Raw genomic sequence first — 19,501 nt, forward strand, 5'->3', positions numbered from 1 at the left:
TGACTGCACCCGCCTGCAAGGGGATCTTTAATCCCCTTTAAAGGTGCAGACGGGTAGCCACCTGCACAGCGAAGCACTGTGTGGCAGCTCCAATGCTGGTCCGTATTTCACTTGAATGCGCTGCCCCCAGGGCAGCACGAGTTCACGGCTGCCCTGGAGGCAGTGTATTTTATGTAATCGGGTGCACTTTCGCTGTTTGTGCCGGGCACACCTGTTTAAAGGTGCTTCAGGTGTAAACAGGGAAAGTGCGTCCTAATACATAATATGGCACCAGAAAGGCTTACCTTAAGGCAACGTGTAAAGTATTTATTCAGCACCAAAAGAGCACTAAGACTAAACACGAAACAATGAAAATCACAAACCAATTTTGAAAATTAGAGCACATTTAATAACCAAAATGGCACAAAAAAGACTATGGGCGCGATTCACAGAATGAACTTAAGACTTAATCCCAAACTTACTACTATTTTGGTATTCACAGAATGAACTTACTACTTTTGGTATTCACAGAAGTTAGGATTTTGTCTTAAGTTTGTCTTAAGACAAACTTAAGACAGACTTAAGACAGACTTAATACAGACTTAAGACAAACTTAAGACAGACTTAGGACAGACTTAAGACAGACTTAAGACAAAATTCTAACTTAAGTCTGTCTTAAGTCTGTCTTAAGTTTGTCTTAAGACAAACTTAAGACAAAATCCTAACTTCTGTTAATACCAAAAGTAGTAAGTGCATTCTGTGAATACCAAAATAGTAGTAAGTTTAGGATTGAGTCTTAAATTCATTCTGTGAATTGGGCCCAGTAATCCTGAAAGGGAATCTATATTTATTAAAGGTTTAAGTTAACTTAGTGCCAATTAGAAGCAATTGCTAATAGCTGAGGAAGACCAAGCCTAGACAATCCTTGCGGCTGGCCACAGTGTATCCTGAGGTCATATACAGTGAAAGCTTTTACCTTCCAACTTAGGCCCTGATTTAGAGTTTGGTGGACTGGTTACTTTGTCACAAATGTGAAGAATATCCCTTCCTGCACAAAAAACATCCTGCCTGTAACATAGACACCCTTGCAGAATGGTGCAAGGATGCCTGCAATTGTGCTAATCAGTACACCGTGCACCGGCTATAAGGGAGAGCACAGATGCAATATATCTTAGTAGATATGGGGCATTTATGCATTTTTGTTCTTCCCCCATTAAAGAAATACAATGCAGCAAGTTGCCTTGGGTGAAATTGACCAGGCAGGGGGGACACTCTAAAATATTTAGGTCCCAAACAATGGACCATGTTTGACCTCGGTGTCAGAACTGCCACCCACTTAGAGCTTTTCCAAAACAAAGTCGAGACTTGGCTATTTTAGTTTTCTGATAGTGGTCTTTCTAATCTATTTGTGTTAGAGTTGGGAAGCCCTTTTTTGGGCAGCAATGCACTTGATAAATTCAAAATCTGAATGTAAAAATATGGGCCATTTGTGCGAAGCATTTTTGCCAATACAAACAGCCCGATTTGCAAAATCGGGCCATTTGCAATGGAAAAAATGCTTTTCCTGATGTATCTGAACTGATTCTTCAGAATCGCAGTCTGGGTATAGAAATTGCTATTTGGAAGGGGTGTGTTTAAGGCGTCCCTTCCAAATAACTATTTCTAGTGTTATGTATCAATGTTTAGCAACCGAATGCAGTGACAAAACCGTGATATATTACCACCGACTCAAAGTTGGTTGTAATGTATTCACAAATAGGAAGGGGTCCCAAAGAGACCCCTTCCCCTTTGTAAATGGTGGAAAAATATTTTTTAAGAGCAGGCAGTAATCCCATGGACCCCTAAATGCTCTTAACAAACGAAATCAAAACTGTTTTTTTTGTTGAATCACATCCCATTTTTCTTTAGGGAAATTGGTTGCATTTCAACAAAAAATAGAACCTTTATTCAAAAGCAATAACAGACATGATGGTCTGCTGACCTCAACAGGCCACCATCCCTGTGATGGCAGGCATTTTTAATGTGTCGCAAACTGTGACCTAGCTCATTAATATTCATGAGGTAGGTCTCTTTGTGACGCACTAGAAATCAGAAGCATGAAACAAAAGGTTTCATAGATAATGTTTAGCGATTTCCAAATAGCAATTCGGATAAAATCACTATATGGAAAATCGCTATTTCTAATCTTTGTACAACATTGTGAAATATTAGTAAAACTGCTGGCAAGTCTTTTTGTCTGTTAAATTCGGGCAGGTTTTACCTGCTGATGTTTAATGGAGGGTGGAAACTTTATCAAGCACAGCAACTACCGACTGCGTAGCTTAGCACCACTTATAATGACAAAACCTGCACAAATGTTATCGCAAGGATTTCAATTTAACCGGTCATTTGTAATAAGGTACCTACTGGTTGTGCACAAACTGCAGAGTCGGTGTTGAACTATGAACCTTTGTCATATGTCAACTAGAGGGGGGGGGGCACCAGCCACCCCTCAGACTTGCACAGCTGTGAGTGGAGAAGTATGGCTCAATGGTTAGAGCGGCAGACCCTGATGCAGAGGTCTAGCCCGGGACCAGGGTTCAATTCCCCGCCGCGGTGGGTCTTGGGCTCAAAATTCCACCGACCTGATAATTCTCGCCTTGGTGCCTATTCCAATCATGGAGTGAATAAATACTTTACACGTTTGCTTTAAGGTAAACCTTTCTGGTGCCATATTATGTATTAGGACTCACTTTCCCTGTTTGCACCTGAAGTATCTTTAATCAGGTGTGCCTGACACAAACAGCGAAAGTGCACCCTATTACATAGAATGCTGTTCGGCGGGTCTATGGCTCAAAAATTCCACGGACCTGATAATTCTCGCCTCGGTGCCTATTCCAATCATGGAGTCCCACTCTGCAACTCTGGGCAATAGCTTGCTTAATCTCCACAACGGCCCCCACAACGCTAAGGATGCCTGGCCTCCTCCTTGGGGGTGCCCAGGAGTGGACGCCTCACAGGGAAATTCAGGATGGGTTCCACAGCGGTATTCGTACAAGCGCCTTGAGACCCTTGCGGGTGAGTAGTGCGCTATACAAGTATCAATTTACATTTACATTACATTTACATGTTTCTGGGTTCGAATTTGGGCTTCCTTACCTTATCGAGGACACGCCTACTCAATCTTGAGTGTGAAAAGAAGGCAAACAGCAGAGAACACATCAAGTCAGCAAAGAGAGTGATGAGGTGATATTCTGTGAGGAAAAATGATGGAGGGAAGACTGGATTATGGTTGTCTTATGCCCAGACCTCTTGTGAAGTCTCTTTTATCTTCCTCTATCTCCGACATCCACAACAGCTTCAGCACCTCAACCGCCCGACAGCAACAGACCACACCCCGAACACCACCTGCACCAACCAGCTGACCTCCTGGTCCCACGTCAATGACGACGCTATCATTGCACCCTAACTACGGAAGGTCATCATTTTCTCCTTCGACGCAGTGACATTCCCCGAAAGCTGGAAGCACGCCAAAATCAACGCCCTCCTCAAGAAGCCCAAGGCAGACCCCAAAGACGTCAAGAACTTCCGGCCCATCTCCCTGCTCCCCTTGCCTGCAAAGGTCATAGAGAGAATCAACAACATACAGCTGTCCTGCCACCTCGAGGACAACAACATCCTTGACCCATCCCAGTCCGGATTCAGACAAAATCACAGCACCGAGACAGCCCTCATCGCTGCCACAGATGACATCAGGCGCCAGCTAGACAATGGCGAAACTTCACCCCACATCCTCCTGGACCTGTCAGCCGCCTTCGACATCGTTTGCCACCGCACACTAAGAACACGCCTCCAAGTAGCCGGAATCCAAAAGAAGGCCCTGGTCTAGACCACGTCCTTCCTCTCCGGCAGAACCCAGTGAGTCCGCCTCCCACCATTCCGATCGGAAGCCACTGACATCATCTGCGGCGTACCCAAGGGCTCATCCCTCAGCCTGACCCTGTTCAATGTCTACATGGCTCCCCTCGCACAAGTGTCCCACCAGAACTACCTGAACATCATCTCCTATGCCGACAATACCCAGCTCATCCTCTCCCTCACCAAGGACCCACACACCACCAAAACCAACCTCCACGAGGGAATGAGGGCCGTCGCCGAATGGACGAGGAAAAGCCACCTGAAGCTGAACTCAGACAATACAGAAGTCCTCATCCTCGGCCCCACCACATCTGCATGGGACGACTCCTGGTGGCCGACCACACTGGGAACAGCTCCATCACCCATGGACCATGCACGAAACCTAGGATTCATCCTCGACTCCTCCCTCTCCATGTCAAAGCAGGTCAACGCCATCTCCTCCTCCTGCTACAACACCCTCTGCATGCTTCGCAGGATCTACAAGTGGATTCCAACCAAAAACAGAAGTACAGTGACCCAAGCCCTCGTCAGCAACAGGCTGGACTACGGCACCGCAATCTACGCAGGAATCCCGGCCAAACGCTTGCGACGACTACAACGCATCCAAAACGCCTTAGCCCGACTGATCCTCAACGTCCCACCTAAGAGACCTGCACTGGCTCCCTGTCAAAAAGAGGATCACCTTCAAACTCCTCACCCACGTACGCAAAGCTCTCCACAACACCGGACCAGCCTACCTGAACAACTGACTCAACTTCTACACCCCCGCCCGCCAGCTCCACCAGCCTCGCCCTTGCCGCCGTCCCACATATCCAACAAACAACCTCCGGTGGCAGATCTTTCTCCTTCCTCGCTGCCAAGACCTGGAACACCCTCCCCACCCATCTGCGGCAGACCCAAGACCTGCTCACCTTCAGAAGGCTCCTCAAGACCTGGCTCTTCGAGCAGTACCAGCACTCCCCCTCCCCCCCCACCCAGCGCCTTGAGACCCTCACGGGTAAGTAGTGCGCTTTACAAGTTCCTTGATTGATTGATAGGTTGTAGCTTTGTTTTTAAGAATTTCACTAGTTTAAGAATCTGGAGGCCACAGATTTGAATGCATTGTGTTAAAGTTGACGTACTTGTTGGTAGCAATGCCCACTTCAAGAAGTTAGACAAAATAGTGCCTCTCCTGGGCAGAAGCTGTTTTATTCTCAGGTGTGTAGCTTTTTTTTTTTAGATTTAATTCAGCCTCCAGGTGTATTTGTTTTTTAATACTTCACAGGATGATTATGCTTGCCACATTTTACCCTAACCTACAAATAAGTAAGTAAAAATAAACAAAAACTCAAACTCCCTTGATGTCTACAAAGTGTGATTGATCTATATGGAAATATCAGATGAACATTTTGTGATTTCAAGGTCATGGCGTTTCTCAGTAGATGGCCTATTTCGACCATTTCATTGGCTCTAAATCAGATGCTGGTTTCAGAATGTGTTCAGGACAGACCTGCAGTTTCCTACACACAGGTGAAGGAGAACCCAAGGGCTGCAACTTGAGTCACACCACACATTTTGTCATTATGTGGTGCAGCTGGGAGTTGCAGGTTCTGTGAAGTTCTTGTTGAAATGCATTTGGGTAAGTTATTGAAAGGTTCACAATAGATTCAGAAGTGCTACAGTATTAAAAAGTATTTAAGGTGTATGACGGATTCCTCTCATTTGCTGCCATGCAGCATTGTTACTCCTCAAAGCTAATAACTGGGACCAGCAAGGGGCATTCGATGGTAAGTCCCAGTGTAATGACTACTCTTCATTACTCACAGTACTACTCTCTCTTGCTGCAATCTAATCCAGAGGTAGAATAACTTTGACAGAGTTGGTAAGGAGGGTTACAAGGAAGAATAGGGCTCAGAGTAGAGAGGTAAGTGGTCTGGCCTTTCTGCCACATCAGGTCAATTAAAATTACATCTTCAAAGAGAACAATGTTCAAGCACTACTTCTTGCCCAGAAGCTGCCTAAAAGGTGCATACTCTTCGTTCGGAGGTGCCCATAAGGGCACCATGGTTACCTTGTAATTATCTAATATATGGTAAGATATTCTTTACTGTAACCCTGCCTTAACAGTTTAAATCTTAAAGAACAAGGGAAACCAGATATTCTGAGTAGCAATCTGAACAGACTACTAGGGAATTGATATTGGAAGGGGTAAAGAATAACCGTGAATAGAGTTAAAACGATCTTGCATTTGCGCATTGTTGCAAATGGGGTCTGCCCAGTTTTTACCCGGTTTTTATACTCTTCCTGTAAGTGAGTCTCACTACCTGAGTCTCACTCATGGTAACCCCACAGTAATTGGACTGAGTGTGTCAGCTGCCAGTGTCCACTTTTTAAGATAAGGCTTCTGCTGCACAGTGAGGATAAGAGGCACAGGGCTTGTTGCATTTGAACACATTAGCAGCCTCTGTCCGGGCTGCGCATATAAGACTATCTTTGTGTGCAGCCCTACATCTGCACACAGGTAGACTGTCACAAAAGCAACTGCACAGGGATTGGTACTGATGGGTACTGATATGGGGTTGGCCTTATAATATGAGTGGGCATTTATAGTGTAGGTCTGTAGTGCTTATTGAGATAAGTGGTGTTTTCTTTGCATTATAGAAATAGGCAAAATCTGCCTAAAGTAACTTTTGGCGCTACTTACACCTACAAAGTACATTGAGGAATCAAACTGAGGTTAAATGTGTCTACTGGGTTTGAGTTTGTAGTCCCCAATAACCCAAATCTACATCATATGAGTGTAAGAAGCTGGCTCTGTATATATTATACCAAAGTAAGGTATAGTGTGCACAGAGTATAGTGGATCCCCAAAGCTAAGCAGAGATAAAAGTAGATAATACCTTACTCTCTATTTGTGTTAGTGTGGGTGAGCAGTAAGGCTTTATCAGAGGGTAGTGCTAATCATTTGCTGTACACACTCTGGCAAAAAGTGATGTCACACACTCAAAGACTGAACTCAGACCAATTTGTTGGAATCGCTTTTCAGTTACTTTTTTTTACACATCAAGGTATCTCTAGATACCAGGCTGGTACATTTTCTAGGAGAAATGTAATGTGTTTTTCAAAATCAGTACAGTTTTGCAGTATTACTTACAATACACAATAAACACTATGGGGTCGATTACGCTGTCATCCGGAAGGGCTCCGAACGGAATTCAATTAGTCCGAATCTGATTCGGAACCCGGCTTTCCTATTTACTCGAACACTTTTCACAATGAGCGATTACGATGGCTGAAAATAATTCAGACTGTCTGACTCAGTTCAGTAGGCATTGGGAGTAACCAAGTTAGTCAGAGCCGAATCGTAGCAGTCTGCAGAGCGTGTTTCCATCCGACCGATTAGGATGTCAGATTTGGACAGCCTTTCCGAATCGGTTGTTCCGAAACAAATCGGCTGCGGGAATCTGACTTTGGGTTCCCGTAGCAGGCCCCCCTTCACCCAGGGCCCTCCTTATCGGGCCTGGGGGGGAACCCATGGGTCCCCCCTACCCACGCATGCACAGTGTTGCAGGCACCATGGGGTGCCCACCAGAGGGTGCAAGCTTTTACCCAACTACCCCTTTTGTCAATGAGAGCCTGAGTTCTCGTTCGGAACAGAGGGTCCCATTGAAGTCAATGGGAGTCTGACCGAATCGTATCCAGAAGCCTCCGGATGCATCATTATCTCTCTGTCGGACTCCCCGGATCCGAGTTATTTGGAAAGCATTCCGGAACCAAATCGGTCAGAATGCTTTCTGGATGAGATCATAATTGGCCCCTTAGTCTTCGGTGAACAAAACTTGGGTTATGTGTCCGTGAGCAGGATTCGGTCAGATGGGCACTCAAGTTGGACCGCCAACGAAACAGAGGTGGCTGAGTGTAGAGTGTGGGGACCGCAAGTTAGCAAACAGGGTAAGCATGGTCATTGGTTTGGAGTCTGGGGGCGTGCAGGCCACCAAGGTGGTAAAACAAAAGCTCCTGAGGTCAAGGTCAGCACTGTAGGGCTCAATGGAAAGCACAAGAACTACACCACCAGCATCACAGGGGTTGACAGGTGTAAGATGAGGGCATCAGGGTTCTCAAGTTTTCTCAGTGGAGACCATTGGTCTTGGTCTTGGCTGCAGATTCGGTCGGGGTTCCTGATAGGTGGTCAATGACTGAAGGCAATGGGCTCTTTGGGAGTTGTTGGCTTGTGACCTCAAGCATTTGTAGATGGAGTCAGGTGGACGGTCACAGTTGATGTCCTTGAACCGCTTCGGTTAGAGAGCCAGTCTGGGTGTCGCCTTCACTCGCAGTCAGAGGGGACCTTCCAGTTGAGGGCTGCAGCATTGGTTTAGGAGTTTGTAGAGGTTCAGGGATCACTGGGATCCAGGCTAAGATCATAGGGGGACCTCCTTAAGGAATTAGGTCACTCAGGCTTGGCTCGGGGTGCCCAGAGTGGAGTGGTGGAGACCCATGGAGTTGGCCGGATTCAGTCGGTTGGTTTTGAGCAAGTCTGGTGCTCACTCGATACAACGTCTTTTGGATTGTGAAGACAGTGCAGGTTCTCCAGATTTTTGAGGTCTGCTTTCTGCAGGACACACCAAGGTTCTGTTGGAGGAGTCTGAGGTTGGGACAGACCGATATGACTGGGGCCAAGTTTGTAGGTGTCCTCCTCTTCTTCTTCCATAGTGGGCTGTTCGGTCCTTCTTCATCAGGCTTCTTGTTGGTCCTGGTCTGAGGAGGCAAGGTTCAGGCTTGTCCCTAAATACTAAATGTAGGGGTGTTACAGGTACGTACAGGTTGGGACCGATGGTCCCTTCCTTGGGGTGGGTACACACCTTATTATGCAACGCTGTAGTGGGAGGGGGGCATACGCCTCACTCTGGTTGGCTGGGTCACCCCGTCAGTAGGATGGCGGGGACTGAGACTTGTGCTTCACCTCGCCTCCCCCACCTGAGGGAGGGGTTGGCAAAGGTGGGCACACCTCTCTTCATAAGTCCAAAGTGGGGGTCAAAACTGGTAGGGGGCAGTTGCTGAGAGCAACAAATGGCTGGGGTATCTCACAAAGACGGCAAGCATTTGAAGCTTTCCCTTCGTGGACCCTGCCCATCCTGGGGGATGAGGCTTGGCTCCTCATCCCAGGATGTGATTTGTTCCAGGACCCCGAGAGCTGCAGGCTCTCAACCCAGGGGTCCAAAAATATGTCTGTTGGTGTTAGCTGGTGAGCAGCCACTCAGCCAGGACACCAGAGTTAGGTAGTTTTTCAGGGGGCATCTTCAAGTTGCCTTTTGAGTGCATTTTTCATTAAATCCCAAATTGCCATCAGAGTGGATTTATTGTGCTGAGAAGTTTGATTTCAACTTCCCAGTTTTCAGTAAAGTCATTATGGAGCTGTGGAGTTCGTATTGACAAACTCCCAGACAATATACTCTTTATGGCATTACTGCACTTACAATGTCTACCAATTGACTTAGCCACTTTGGTTGGAATGAGTAAGTCTGTGTTTTTAGCTAAGGGTGGGGCTGAGTCCCTTAGAATAATTTTTAATAAAGAAAACCTCCAGAGTTCTGAGCTCCCTCCTTTGATCCAATGGGCCTGGGCTATCTCAAAACAGATGGAGTGAGGCAAACAAATTAACACATGCAGATTTCTTTCTTTCCCTTTCCTTTACCATGAGCTGAGCCAGTCACTATTGATTGATTCTTTAGTGTGGGGAGGCATTAGCTCCCTTTGCTTAGGAGCAGAGTAATTCAATTGGATCAGTTGGGGGACAAAGACCTGGAACTTTGATTAAGAGCTGAGCCAGAGAAATATGACTAATCTTCAAGTCCCATTGTAGGAAAGTGCCCCTTTTTGCATGGTTGCCCCCACTTTTTCCCTAAATGTTGAGAAGTTAAAAGTATCCAAAATGCGCAAAGTCAAATCAAGTTCCGACCAGAACATGACCTGCTGTAATATTCGCGGATAGGTCTCGGTGCTTAACAAGGCGATTCAATTCATGAAGGTGGAACCAGCAACTCCAATAAAATGTAGAATAAAACAGAATTCTATTTTCAGTTTTACCTCTAGGCTTTTACTGCAATTATAATTAACCCGGCACTAGTTTCATGGACCTAGGAAGGATGAATATATGAATCTGCTTCTATCTCTGGGTTTTGTGTTTTTTTTCCCTCATGGACTTTATGCAAGGTCTCGAGTTTTAGAGCTCTCTTCTCCTGGCTGGACTCCCTGATAGATTTGGGTTTATTGGTAGATTTCTGCTGGTATATCTAATGGTTATGGGTTCAATGGTATCTTTCTGCTATTGGACCTATGCCAGGTCTAGATTTTACTACACTGCCTTTCTATGGTGGATCTATGTCCAGGTGTATCTTTAATGCTGCCTTTCTTCTGATGGCACTTCCTAAAAGGACTGCTTTTAGTACTGTCATTTCTCAAGATGGACTTCCTTCCAGGTTAGGATCTTACTATGTCTATTAGCTAAAAAAGCTGTGATTTACAGTCTCTAAGTCTAATGTGCCTTCTGTCTCGCCCCTGCAACACTCACAGGTTATCACGAGAAGAACGGTAAACCCTATTGCCGCAAAGACTTCCTTGCCTTGTTTGCCCCAAAGTGCGGTGGCTGCGCTCAACCTGTGCTGGATAACTACTTTACTGCCATGAACACCGTCTGGCACCCAGATTGCTTTGTATGTGGGGTAAGTCAATTTCATCACTTATCTAAATATGAGGGGAATCTTCTGTGGTAAAGGGTGTCAGTGGTAGAACATGCATTTCCATTTTGTTTTGCTTAAATACACTTTACAACACGTAGGATGAAGCTGCACAAAGTTCATTATTCATTTCTACGAGTTATATGTGTTTGTGTTGTATAGTTGGTGAACTCTAAGTAGACTGCAGTTTGGATAAGAATGTCTTTTTTTGGAGACTCTCAGTGTATGTATTGGATATAGACAAGTGGGGTCATTTAGACCCGAGCAGACAGATCGCTAGCCCACCAGGTGGGTGAAGGAGATAGCCTCATTTCTGCGGTTTGGGAAGCTCCACAATTTTTAGATATCCCCACCATTTAGGCTGGGATTCCTAAGCATTCAGAGCAACCATCACTGAGGTGATTGCTTTGAAGGTTGCAGAGTTTGCCTAGCTAGTGTCATGTTTGTTGCACTCCCTTGGCAAACTATGCTGTTCTAAGAGTAAACTCCAAAAGCAAGAGTTTATTATTGAAAAAAAAAATAATATCGCTATAAGGCACAGGGATTTTCTCCCTGAGTGTGAGGGACATTGATGGGATATTGATTGGTTTCCTTGCCCCATACCTCCAAGCCTCCCATACCGCCAACAGGTAAGAAAATCTAGTGACAGTCACTATACCCTAAATAGGGAAGGAGGGCCATCGCTGTCACCTGACAGCCTGTGGTGGACAGACTGCTAGGTAAGAGGTTTCTAGAGGCAGAGCTATCTGAGGGTCTTTGTCAAAACTCTGCTCTTCACACACCTCCGAATGTGGGAGCCAAACCAGTAGTTTGGTGGATTGGGAACAACTCTAAGTTATGAGAGGACTCTTACTCTGTCAAGCTTTAAATGAGGGCCATTTTGGGAAAACCAAGAGTTTCATGCATTCTCCTGGGTAATTTGGTCATGACTGACACACTTCATAAGAGAACACTTGGGTGATCAACAAGTTTGAAAATTATTGGAGAGGAATTTTTGCAACAGGTGATGGAAGCAAACATCACCTGGGGATCAAGAAGACCTTAACAAAAAGTCACCCCTGTGGGTGACTATTTCATTTATGCCAAAAGCTCTGCAGATCTTGGGAGAATCAAGAAGAAAACAGTGTGCTCACCACACAGTCACACATTCATACTATCACAGCCACCAGGCAAAGGTCAAAGTTAAGTTGATGCAGTGAATTATGAGAAAGGGGCAGAACACGCCTTTAGAAGTTGTCTTTGCTTATGGTCAGTTCAATGAGACCTATTTTTCATCACATCCATTTCCTTCTTGCTACTTTTTTAACCCTGATTTTTGCACCTTAGAGTCTTCTTTTGACTCTTCTGGCAGATAGTGTTTTGCTTCCCTGATGCCAGAGAGATTGGTGACTTGCTATTTACTTCTGCATTGATCTTCATCTTCAGCCACACTGCGATATTGCCAAGAAGCTATTTTACCATTTCTGACTTTTTTCTCCTAACTTGTACTCTCAAAAGGAGACACTCAACACATTTCGTTGAATTATTCGGTGCAGATTGGCACCATGGTTACTGGGACAAGTCACACTTTCCTTGTGCGTTGAAGAATAAAACGTAACAGACCCTATGGTTTCAGATCATGCTGCAGCATGGAGACTGCTACCATTCACTTTGTAGGTAATGCCTCTTTGGCCACAGATAAAGAATCCCCCTGCTTCCTGATATTACTGGACCTCATATCTTCCTTTGAAGCAATCGACCATTCTATCCTCAAATGCACACTGGATTCTTGATTGTGATTCACTGGCAATGTTCTTCACTGAGTTTTCTACCCATCTAACTGACACCAGTTTGTTCACATGGGCACCTGCAGGTCACAAAAGATGTCTGTAACCTTTAGAGTCTCCCAGGATTTCATACTGTCTCATTTCACATTGAACCTGCTTGTACATCATTCAAACCTAGATGTCCAGCGCATACCTGAACTCAACCCCATCCAAGATATGTTTCCTGTTATTTGCCAAGAACAACAAACAAGATACTGTATAAACCTGGCTGAATGACCTGAACTTTGCTGGCTTTACTATACAAAACTACTATACTATGAGGATTTATAAAGCATATGGTGACTCGTAGGCATCCCGGTGCTGAGGGTACAATACTTCAAGAAGATCCAGTAGAGGGTTAGTTGTCAAATAGCCCTGTTTTAAGTAGTTTATGAAACACGCAGGTACGAAACGTGCATTGTCAGTAGACCTCAAGGCCAGCTTGAGAGAATTACAGAGCGTAGGCGCAAGGAAGGTAAAGGACCTTTCCCTGCTTCTAGTTTTTCTAATGTGAGGAACAACGGCCCTATACTTATTGGAAGAACAAAGGGCTCTCATCGAGGTGTAGCAGGTTATAAGCTGACGAGCAATAGCAGGTCCCTCCTCAAAGGTCTAAACAAGAAACTGAGAATCTTGAATTTGATTCTGTGGGAGACTGGTATCAAATGAAGGTCCCTAAGACCTTTTTTCACTAATGTGTGTCTTGGTATTTGTAACAAGACATGTGCTGCAGCATTCTGCACTATTTGTAGTTTGCCTAATATGGCTTTGGGAGCGCCTAGAAATAAAGAGTTGCCGTAGTCGAGCCGTGAAAGAATGCGCACCTGGACCACTATTCTTCTAGATACCATAGGAAGCAGAGGGAGAATTTTCAGAATCATTTAGAGAATTTCCATGCAACAGGCCGAGAGCTTGGTAGCCCGAGTCTCCATCATAAAGGTTTTATCCAGCCAGACTACCAAACCTTTAATAGACATTCTGGGGGTGGAGAAGGACCTAAACAGTCTAGCCAGTCCAGAGACCATTGAGGTGAATGGTAGTTCCCCATAATTATCAATTCAGTTTTATTCAGTTTCAGACAAGATTTGTCCATCCAGCTGGCCACTGCCTCCATGTAAGGTCCTGGAATAGATGAAGATGGATCCTGATCAGGTCTGAGCAAAAAGGACCAATTGCGTATCATCTGCATATGATACTATCAAAATCCCAAATGGTTTAACAATCTCCGCTAGTTGCTGCATATACAAATTCAAGAGTGTAAGGCTCGGAGAAGATCCTGCAGGACACCGCAGTGGAAAGGAAAAGTGTCTGAGGAGAAGTACTTCTCACAGACCTGAACAAATATATCAGAGATAAAGGACTTTAGCCAATCCATGGCAGACCCAGAAACTCTAGCCCTATGGATCATTTCTATATTATATCCGACACGGGAAAGGCAGAATATGATCATTCCCTCAGTAGATACATAAGCTATACACGGGCGATGTTAGATGAAGTACACGGGATACGATAAGGACCGTCAAAAAAGATTGCCCTTGATGGGGAACGACGATCAGTAAGAAATTACACGCCGTACTGAAAACAACTGGATGGGCTTTTCCCACTCCATTCTTATGCCCTTAAGAAGTCCTGTATATGGACGAAACACGTCGGCTGTCCGTTGTGATGATTACACTGTTTCTTCTGGAATAATAACAAAGAAAAAAGAAATAAAAGAAACATCAAAGAACTATTGAATATGGACATTTGATTTGTATCTGCTGTTAGAACCCCCTGGTGGTGCACCTTTGCTTTGTTTGTAAATTGACTGTGGTCCCGGTTGGGAACTCGTACTGTGGCATTGGGTACTATACAGTGTGCACACCTCTCCCACCAGAAATAGTGGGTAATTATTAATAGAGTAGATAATCCGGCTTAGGTGCTTTCAGAAAAGAGGTTCTACTGTCTGCAAGTCCTTTTTACATAGAGCTGTTGAACAGCTTGTGGGATGGAGGCCTGGCCTTTATAATACAAAACCAAAATCAAATGTGATTTAGTGTCTGGTCCTGTGATATTCCTGTTGTGGGTGATGATTTCTTTGACGTGCTCTCTTCCTTGTCGAGTCCTTTAAGAGGCAGTCTCCCATAGCGTGAGCTGCTCCAACTTTGATTGACCCGCAATTCAGGCCAAGGGAGTAATCAGGGATCTAAACTAGTTGTCTGCCTCCACTGAAATATGCCTCACAAAAGTTTAAAAGCCTAAGACTTCCCCTCTATCCTTATTTCCTAGTCCTACATTGCCAACCATATCAGACTCATAAAACTCGCTTCAAAATGCGCCCATGCCCGGCTAGCTATTGAATTTACCTGGATTCAGAGACCATTGATGTGCATAGAGGATGCTCTGCTCCCTTTCTTCCAGTGTTTGTGTATTCTCACCCCAGGCCACAGGAATGCAATCCACATCTCCGGTCTGGGAGTTGGATTCCTCACCTCCACTAACCTCCACTAGTGTAGAAGCCCGATATTGATAGAGACACACAGCAGCAAGATTCAGATTGTAGCTTTATCATTCAACAGCTCATCAGCGCTAATGTGTTTGTGCTCATTCCCCTTTGCATGATTGATTGGCACTCACGTAAGTGGCATATTTAATTTACTTATAAGTCTTTTATAGAGTGGTATACCATATACCCAGGGTCTGTAAATTAAATGCTACGAGTGGGCCTCCAGCACTTATTGTGAAACCCACTTGTAAGTAGCACCTTAGAACCTGTGTCAGGTGTGCAATTGCAACATAAATGCAGTTTTACACTGCCATGTCAACTTGGCATTAAAACCCCTTCAAAACCTTAAACTATCCTTTTATCAAATATAAATAACCCCTACAGTAGGCCCTAGCTAGCCCACAGGTCTGTGTAATTAAAAGGATGTGCATGTATTTTTAAGTTTGATATATCTTGGTAGTGAAAAACACCCAAATGCCCTTTTCACTACTGTGGAGCATACCCTTCCATAGGATGATATTTGAACAAAATATAGAAGAAAGAATATTGAGAAGCACAATTGTTGCAGTGCAAATATCGTGATGCACAAATATTGTTTGCAAAAATATTATTGTGTCCAACGCTTGTCAGTAGCTGCCCACAGAGGAGATTGACCTCGCTGCTGATGCGAGATTGCCGCAGTCACCCAGCTGTCCCATCTACCGGTAGTCCTCCTGCCGCCGCAATTCAATCGGAGCGGCCGCCGAGCGGAGGACTACCATACCCAGGAGGCAGTGCGGGCCAAACGTCACCCAGCGCGGCCGGAGGCGCCATAAATTAATCGACACACCGGGGAGCGAGTGTGTCCAACGCTTGTCAGTAGCTGCCCACAGAGGAGATTGACCTCACTGCTGATGCAAGATTGCCTGCAGTCACCCAGCTGTCCCATCTACCGGTAGTCCTCCTGCCGCCGCAATTCAATCGGAGCGGCCGCCGAGCGGAGGACTACCATACCCAGGAGGCAGTGCGGGCCAAACGTCACCCAGCGCGCCCGGAGGCGCCATAAATTAATCGACACACCGGGGAGCGAGTGTGTCCAACGCTTGTCAGTAGCTGTCCACAGAGGAGATTGACCTCGCTGCTGATGCAAGATTGCCTGCAGTCACCCAGCTGTCCCATCTACCGGTAGTCCTCCCGCCGCCGCAATTCAATCGTAGCGGCCGCCGAGCGGAGGACTACCATACCCAGGAGGCAGTGCGGGCCAAACATCACCCAGCGCGCCCGGAGGCGCCATAAATTAATCGACACATCCGCGTCGCTGGAGCGCGCGGGAGCGCCGGGCTAAGCCCGGGCAAAGGGCGGGCCGTCTGAGGCCGTCCGAGGACGACGGAGGACGGGCCACCCCACTTATTTCCACGCTATTGGGAACTTTGAAGTAAGATCACAATTGACATCTCACCCATCCATGCCTCGCCTCTACTAGGCAACTATCCCTTATACATACTGCCATGTCCACAAGGGGCAGTCGCAGCAAGACTGCTGCAGGAGCAGGGAAGGTCACTGGCCCAATTGACAATTTCATCTCCAGGGCCAATGAAGCTATTGACCATGGGATATCTCTTTTGGAGCGCAGAGTTTCTTTGGAATTGGCTCAAGCCAAACGTTCTTCCTTGGGACTCCTCGCTTCAGCTAATACCCCAAACAGGAACAACCTTGCTGATGGCATTCCTGTAGTTAGAGCTAGAGCAGAGATCCATACCATGCCCAACACTGTGGACTTATCAGCAACACAGCTACTATCGGAATCACTACGGAGTCTGGAAAAATCCCCAAACTTAGACGTAACCGATAATTTTAACACACAATTGGATCTCGTCACTAACCCCATCCCAGCTGCGAGTTTTGCTGAGAACCTGGCCACAATGCCTACTATGGAGTCCGAATCACCTTTTATCCCAATAACAGACACCACACATGCTCTTGCTACTGACCCAATTTTGATTATTGATTCTGACTTGACGGCCACTAATCTATCTCCTCCCCCAGGAATCAGTCATTACACACACTTTGTAGGTCTTAACTCCTAACTCAAGGGCATCGCGAGGCTTAAGGGAGGGAGCGATACAGAAACAGCCCCAAGGCTCAAACAAGTCCATACCCAAGGGGAACCCTTTACCTCAGAGAAAGCAGGGGAAATGTCCATCTAATAATTTAAAAAGGGGCAATAAGAAACCTAATACAGGGCAGGATCATAAAGGGGACTCGTCCATCATGGAGCTATTATGTAAAGACTGCCCCTCGACCAACCAACTTATAACGAACGTCGGGGAACTTTTAAGTGCACATCTAGCAACAATAGATAGGAGACTAGGGAACATAGAGAAACAACTACATGAATTAAACACCCTAGTTAAAACTCCACCCACAAAAGGAACACCTGCTCTAGTGGCAGCCAAACCACATACTCAACAACCACTGGGCCAACCCGTGAAAAAAACCCGTTGCAGCTTCTAATAACACACCTAAACCAACTTCACCCCTTAAGGGTGCTGCGAAAAAACCAACCCCACCCACTACAAACACAAACCCGCAAGGGAAACAATCTAATCCATCACAACCAAAGGGGGGAAGCACTAATAATCACAAGGACAGGAACAAAGGAAATCAAGAAAGATTTCCCGCTAACCTGCCCCCTGGATCAAGCCCATATGTAGTGGTGATGACGGGAGTTCCCGAAACACCAGACAAAACTGACGAACCCACCTGGTCTTTATTAAATAAAGTCAGTTATTGGTTAAATAACAACAGACCTCTACCCCCATACTGCAGGAGTAAAATTCTAACAGTTAGGAGAGTACCGTGGGTGGGACACGAGACAAAGAAAACACATGGAGATTGTGTGATTATTAATTTCGAAGACCCACGCACGGTAGAACACATCTGTTCCTGGAGGAGTGAGGGGTATACCGAAGGTATAGAGACAAGGCACCTCTCTTTTTTCTATCCATCTAGGAATCATGGTAGGTTTGATAACCACGACCAGGCCTTCGATGGAGGTTGGTGTCAGGCGGGGCCAAGAAATGTGGGGAACAATTGGGGTGAGCGGGGGCGGGATAACTACAGATACCCTCAGAGAAATACAACAAGTAGGGATGCATACTGGGGAATTCCAGTATTCAATAGATTCAGCAGCCTAGAAATGGTTGACTGACTCCTATCACCATTCTGGCCGCAGAACACTGAACCGGAGGGAACTAAACAGGGCTGCCCGATTGAAACCACAAAAATCACAGAAGTGCATGACAAGGAAAACCCTAGTACACACTTATCTCAAATCAGTTTGAGGATGTCACTTGTAAGAGAAGAGCAAGCAGGTGGTAATACTAATGGGCCCGTAATATCTGAACCCCGAGTTCCTCGTAGCCCCCAAAAAACCTCTGATACGCATATGATCCACGGGAAACCATACCCACATAAACAATCTAACAGCGAACTAAGGATCATTAGCTGGAATGTCGCCGGACTCCAACAGCGGGTGTTGGACCTGGAATGGCTAAAATTCATATCCGATAAAGACATAATAATGCTACAAGAGACATGGGCTACCCCAGAAATAGCTATAGAAGGCTTCGAATGTCACAGCGTCATTGCACAGAAGCCAGTTTTTGGACGTCCTATGGGAGGCCTCTTGATTGGATTCAGGATAACTTTAGGGGGGGCTATTAAATTAATACCAACCAAAAGCCCGAACATCCAAATAATTGAGTTCACACGTAGGTCCCCGTTATACCTGCTTAACTTCTATAATAATGATTTCCATTCAATTCCAAACAGGAACTACATAGAATTATTTGAGAACCTAGCAGAAATAACTGAAGCCCTTGACAGCTGTGCGAACAATAGGATCATCCTAGCTGGGGACTTCAATGCCAAACTGGCCCAAACCAAAGAAGGCAATACTCAACCCGACAGGGCCACTAAACGAGGAAAAGAACTGGAAAGTTTCATAAACGCGTATACCCTGCTGGATATTATGGACGCTTGTAAAACCAGTGAATCCGCATATATTCCAACCTTTAGAGGCAGAGACTTTTCCAGTACGGTGGATTATATCTTTATGTCTGCAGAACTATTAGATAGAGTCACCCGGGCAAGAGTCCTAGAAACAGCCTTTGGAGACCATAACGCACTGGAAGTAACCTTAAGACTAGGATCATCCCAAGCACCTGCTCGCACTCTGGGAGCTAGAGATATCACGCCTTCAACTAACAACCTAAGGTGGAAAAAGGGTAAGGCTATGACCTTTTTCAAGATTTGCCCGGCGCTAACCGCCCTTGTACCATTCAAATTACCAAGCAATGAGGCAGGCGCCGGGGACCAGAAGGCAGGAAACAGAAGTTTTATTCCGACGGAGCAGAACACATCAGATCAGACAACAAGGTATCGTCTCGAGGTGCTCTAACAGCCTCTCGGAGGCCTGGCCTCTTATACACTGGTTTATGGCATGTGACCTTTCTTTATTACAATCAGAACATTGTGAGGTAAGGAAAAAGACATCCCCATAATCCTCGTGTCAATCCCACCCCCATATACCTTCACAATAGAGGTCCTCAACCCGCTGATAAGAGGAGGGGGTCATCACG

General features: G+C 45.7%; 1 protein-coding gene across 1 annotated transcript in view; it reads left to right on the forward strand.

Moving 5' to 3' along the window:
* LPXN (leupaxin) overlaps positions 1–19,501 on the forward strand; it is a 372,214-nt gene that overhangs the window by 309,530 nt on the left and 43,183 nt on the right. Inside the window, exon 8 of the mRNA XM_086953138.1 lies at positions 10,426–10,574. Within this exon, the coding sequence (XP_086809264.1) occupies positions 10,426–10,574 (149 nt within the window). The remainder of the gene's footprint in view (positions 1–10,425; positions 10,575–19,501) is intronic.

The sequence above is a fragment of the Lissotriton vulgaris genome, chromosome 1_2 (assembly GCF_964263255.1).
Source record: "Lissotriton vulgaris chromosome 1_2, aLisVul1.2, whole genome shotgun sequence".
Taxonomy (NCBI): Eukaryota; Metazoa; Chordata; class Amphibia; order Caudata; family Salamandridae; genus Lissotriton; species Lissotriton vulgaris.